Genomic DNA, 4,296 nt, shown 5'->3' with positions numbered 1-4,296 from the left:
CTAGCACTTTACCCTTTTAAGTAGACATAAGACGGAATGCCAGCATTCTGTAAGCACCACCTCTCTACAGTTTGGAAGGCGGCGCAAGTTGAGCTCCAAGGTGAATATTCTATCTATCGAGTACAAGACTTGTTTACGTATATCAACACAGCGAGCAGTGCCCGAGTATTCCTGGCCCAGCTCCTAACACCACTGCCGTGCCTCGCGATAACTGCGATCGTCGACTTGCTGCCTTTACGACCAATTTCAAATAATGCCAATTCCAACCAGTTGTTCTTCGTTCGAGCGTTTGCTTCATTTTAGCTCGCCAACACCACGACGCATAACCAGTTCAAGCACATTGTGCCACAATTACCGCTTTCTAACGCAAAAATCGCTATCTACGGCGCTGTTGTGGCTGCTATCACAGTGACTGCCATGTATGGACTCGTACTCATTGTAGGCTTCCCGCTGCCATTCAGTATAATTACGATGTCACCAGTTTGGTTATCGCTTTTCGTGCTGCCAATGGCTCTGTGGATGGTTAAGTCTAGGACAGATCCAGAATCCTGGCCACTCGTAGTGACGTCATTAAAAGTGATGGTATGTCAAGAGGTGCTTGTGGTTGTCTATCCGACGTATTTCTACGTGTTTACAACAATTCCAGCAAGTGGAAAAACCTATTTTGCATTACTCTTGCCTGTCCTTAAGCTTGTGTTTCGGAATGCTATGGCGAAAACCGTAGGATATTTAAGTGACGAAGTTCCAGAAGGCGTCAATACTACCCAATTAACCGTCACCACACGCTTTGTACTCTCACCATTATGGAGGGCAATGGCAAGTTACGATCAGAGCAATCACATATTGACAACAAGTAATTAGGACAAGTGAGCAGACGCCGCAATCATGTACGTGTAGTTTACCCTTACTTACCAGCATGATATCTGTCTTTGAAGCCGTGTTTTGTGTAGTGATTCATAACGAGTCTCCAACGCTGATGTCTGACAGAGATACTACTATTCCGACTGGCAATTAGACTATATTGCCGGTAAGATCCGGAAGGTTTGGCTCTACAACCCTAGGAACGGATAGGATAAGAATGACGAGAGGTTGCATTCATCTGGGTACCTCTTAATAAATGTAGCGTTCGAAGTCGAGGGGCAACTAACACTGGAGCCTACTGTCTGCCATAACGTTGCATAGACAGCTAAAATGGCAGGAAGCACTGTTGGGGCTAAGTGGAAGAGCGAGAAGACATTGCAGCAGTCGAAGCGGGAAGTGCCAGCCACGCTTCAACCACTCGACTACACCCCGACACCGAAGGAAAACATTGATCTCGTGCAAGTGGCCAAGGTGCGAAGCAATCGCAACTTAAATTACTATCGTAGTCTAACTGAATCTTGAAATCATTCACAGAGGCAAAGCCAATGCGGAAGACACATCAAGGCGCGCCCACACGTTCTCGAAAGTTTACCAGCGTCTCAGGTACACGCAGTAAAATCCAACGCACTTTTGTACTAGCAAACTTCTAACGTTTGTGCAACTGAAGCAACACAATTTTGTTCAAGCCGAAAAGACTTGAAACAAACGTGCTTTCCTTCTTGAACTGGTCGAATCTGTCGCTTATTTTGTACTAAGTACTACATGTATTACCCTTTGAACGCACGGTTGTTGATAGTGATTTCTGTTCGCCGTATCTAGACTTGACGTCTTCGTTTAGTAGGTGGGTCGAGATTATTATCTTCAGTATCTGCAGGGTCACTATCTTCTTCCTCGCTAGAGGAACCGCCATCGCTGAACGAGTCGTCTGACGATTCCGACTCTCTAGGTTGGGAAAGAGCTTCTGTGGCCTGCGTATCCTGCGTAGGAGGGTCTTCTTCTTCGTCTTTCATGTTGTCTCTAGCAGTCATATCAACTGAAGGTTGGTGGACTGGTGTATTGCGCGCATGCTGCATGGTCACCTCGGTTGCTTTTCTGTTGAACAGCTCACGGTTGTGTTTGAATATGTCGGCCTATGGAGTCGCATTCACACCAACATATCAGCTCGACCAAACATAAATAATATTCAAACCATCGTAACACATTCTTACAATCTCCGGCATCAGCCCATCGTCTGCATTCGGCTCCGCCATGAGCAGGCGAATCGTCGTCAAGAGCGTACTGATATTGACCGACGGCAGCCAGGAACCCTACAGAAAGCGCGTTACTTTTACTCTCCAACCAACGGCTGTGCTTCCCCCCACCTTGGGCTGCATCTTGAGTGTGTCTAGGCAAATTCTGCCGGCATCGTCGATGTTTGGGTGGTAAATGGGTGTCACGAAGCGAACCTTCGGCGGCTCAAAAGGATATCTACATAATATAACCGTAAGCTGCAGTCACAAAGCAATTATTTCACCAATTCTGCCAGCTACCAACCGTTCCGGGATGTCGATCACTAGCTGGAACACACCCTTCTCATACGGAGACCCGTCTGGACCCAGAATTTCTGCGTAACATTACAACATTATTAGCACAAAGAGTATAAATATTAGCCATTTTTGGACGTTAATGTGTGGAAAATTGGCATACGAGCTTCCAGGCGGTTGATCTGGTCGTCTTTGGGCCACGCGCTGACGCCTGCAGAGCGCAATTTGGTGTATATGAACAAGGACAATAGGTCAAATGATGCACAATCGAGTGTAGATTATGGTAGTGTGGCTATGGGTGCGCACCAAAAGGTGGATCACTCTCCAGCATCGCTATCTCCTTGCGCATGCGTCCACGCATCGTCGCCATCTCTGCACCTATTCGATTCTGAATTTTTTTTATTGCATTTTGATTGGAAATATTCTATAGGGTAGGTCCAAAAATAGAACTTATTTTCGGATCGGTAATCTTCCGATCTTCCAGCATGGACAACTTCGAACAGCTCCAGCTCCTTGGTCGCGGCGGCTACGCCAGGTACGTATGCGCCCCATTATACTTAATAGCAGCTTATCAGCAGTCAAGTTCTTTACAAGTAAGGTAGCAATTGACGTTAAGAACATGTTCTGATGTGCAAAACTTCAGTGTATTTCTTGTCCGTAGTAACAATTCGGACGAACTCTTTGGTATACTGCTGCAATCGTTGTAGCTCATATCAATATTGGGTTAAATATTGACTTATAACGTTTTCTTGCTTGTTTGATGCAGCCTTGAAGAGAATTCCGAGATCGAAGATCGTCACAGAACAACAGAAAGCGCGTCTGGAAGCGGAAAAGTCGATTGTGCTCGTCATCCGAAGCCCGTTCCTATGTCGAGGCTTTCAGATATTTGAAACGACAGAAGAAGTCTCGATTTTGCAAGAATTTGTCGATGGACGAGCGTTGTACGAGTGTGTTTGGAAGTACAAAGACACTGGGAGGTTCCCGGAAGACGTCGCCAAGTTTTTCGCGGCGCAATTGGTCTTGGCACTGCGAGATTTGCATGCAAATGGATACATTCATCGCGATTTTAAGAGTGGAAATGTGCTGGTAGGGAAGGGTGGATTCGCCAAGGTGATAGACTTTGGATTGTCCAAAAGGGTTTTCTCGGATGGAAAGGATGGCAACGGCGCTGGTCGAACGCAATCTGTGTGCGGCACACACTTCGTCATGGCACCAGAAATGTTTTTCAAGCAAGCGTATGGAGTTGAAATTGACTGGTGGTACGTGAGACGTCGATGAACTGAAAAATAATGAGATCCTGACGTTATTGTTCGTTTTACAGGAGTTTGGGTGTCGTTATCTATGAAATGGTAATGGGTCATCCGCCATGGGGGTACCAATGTCCAACTGACACCACAACGGAGGAGTATTTCCAGCGGATTAAGCGCTCAGCAGATCACCCATTCCACGGACAAGTTGAGACGATTGTAAGTTCACTGAGTCCTGATCTACGCTCGTTGATATGGTATCGTACATTCTTAGTATCTGATGCTGTTAAAACAAAGCTAACGTGCCTTTCATAACGCAAACGTTAGCGCTTTACTACAGATTAATCCTCATGAGAGGCTTGGGACGAACGGGGCATCCGAGGTACGCGTTGGCTTTGTCCACAAATTTTGATAGGCTTATTGACGCGTTATTTGACTTGCAGGTGATGAATCATGTTTGGTTCAATGATGTCGACTGGGAACAGTTCGAGACGAACCAGGATTCGATTGTAGTACCGTATGATTTTAATGAAGACTACAACGCAGCGCGAGTTCGAACTCCCCCCGGCCAACACAATCGTAAAGAGAGCTTATCCAGCGCTGAAAGTATCGACCCGGAAGACAATACCAAGTACTTCGCCGACTTTTAGACTACTACAAGAAGC

At 46.2% G+C, this 4,296-nt stretch overlaps 3 protein-coding genes across 4 annotated transcripts; 2 read left to right on the top strand and 1 right to left on the bottom strand.

Annotated features, from left to right (window-relative positions):
* The first annotated feature begins 1,098 nt into the window (after window positions 1-1,098).
* Window positions 1,099-1,759, top strand: PPTG_13303. 2 transcript variants are annotated; one of them, XM_008908881.1, is made up of 3 exons: window positions 1,099-1,332; window positions 1,396-1,464; window positions 1,529-1,759. In XM_008908881.1, exons 1-3 carry the CDS (start codon window positions 1,192-1,194, stop codon window positions 1,559-1,561), a joined length of 243 nt encoding a protein of 80 aa, XP_008907129.1. In that variant the 5' UTR covers window positions 1,099-1,191; the 3' UTR covers window positions 1,562-1,759. The 2 variants fall into 2 exon arrangements, with proteins under 2 accessions (XP_008907129.1, XP_008907128.1); XM_008908880.1 differs by having other exon boundaries at window positions 1,396-1,759.
* PPTG_13302 (hypothetical protein) lies at window positions 1,482-2,804 on the bottom strand. The gene is made up of 6 exons (XM_008908879.1): window positions 2,691-2,804; window positions 2,548-2,595; window positions 2,395-2,464; window positions 2,223-2,328; window positions 2,070-2,168; window positions 1,482-1,991 (listed from the first exon to the last, which is right to left on the bottom strand). Exons 1-6 carry the CDS (start codon window positions 2,752-2,754, stop codon window positions 1,677-1,679), a joined length of 702 nt encoding a protein of 233 aa, XP_008907127.1. The 5' UTR covers window positions 2,755-2,804; the 3' UTR covers window positions 1,482-1,676.
* A 44-nt stretch (window positions 2,805-2,848) lies between these two features.
* Window positions 2,849-4,161, top strand: PPTG_13301 (AGC protein kinase). The gene is made up of 5 exons (XM_008908878.1): window positions 2,849-2,919; window positions 3,028-3,068; window positions 3,151-3,643; window positions 3,706-3,888; window positions 3,959-4,161. Exons 1-5 carry the CDS (start codon window positions 2,870-2,872, stop codon window positions 4,041-4,043), a joined length of 852 nt encoding a protein of 283 aa, XP_008907126.1. The 5' UTR covers window positions 2,849-2,869; the 3' UTR covers window positions 4,044-4,161.
* Window positions 4,162-4,296: the final 135 nt, after the last annotated feature.

Source organism: Phytophthora parasitica (assembly GCF_000247585.1).
Source record: "Phytophthora parasitica INRA-310 unplaced genomic scaffold supercont2.32, whole genome shotgun sequence".
Classification (NCBI taxonomy): Eukaryota; Oomycota; class Peronosporomycetes; order Peronosporales; family Peronosporaceae; genus Phytophthora; species Phytophthora nicotianae.
This window is presented reverse-complemented; position numbering and strand designations above follow the sequence as displayed.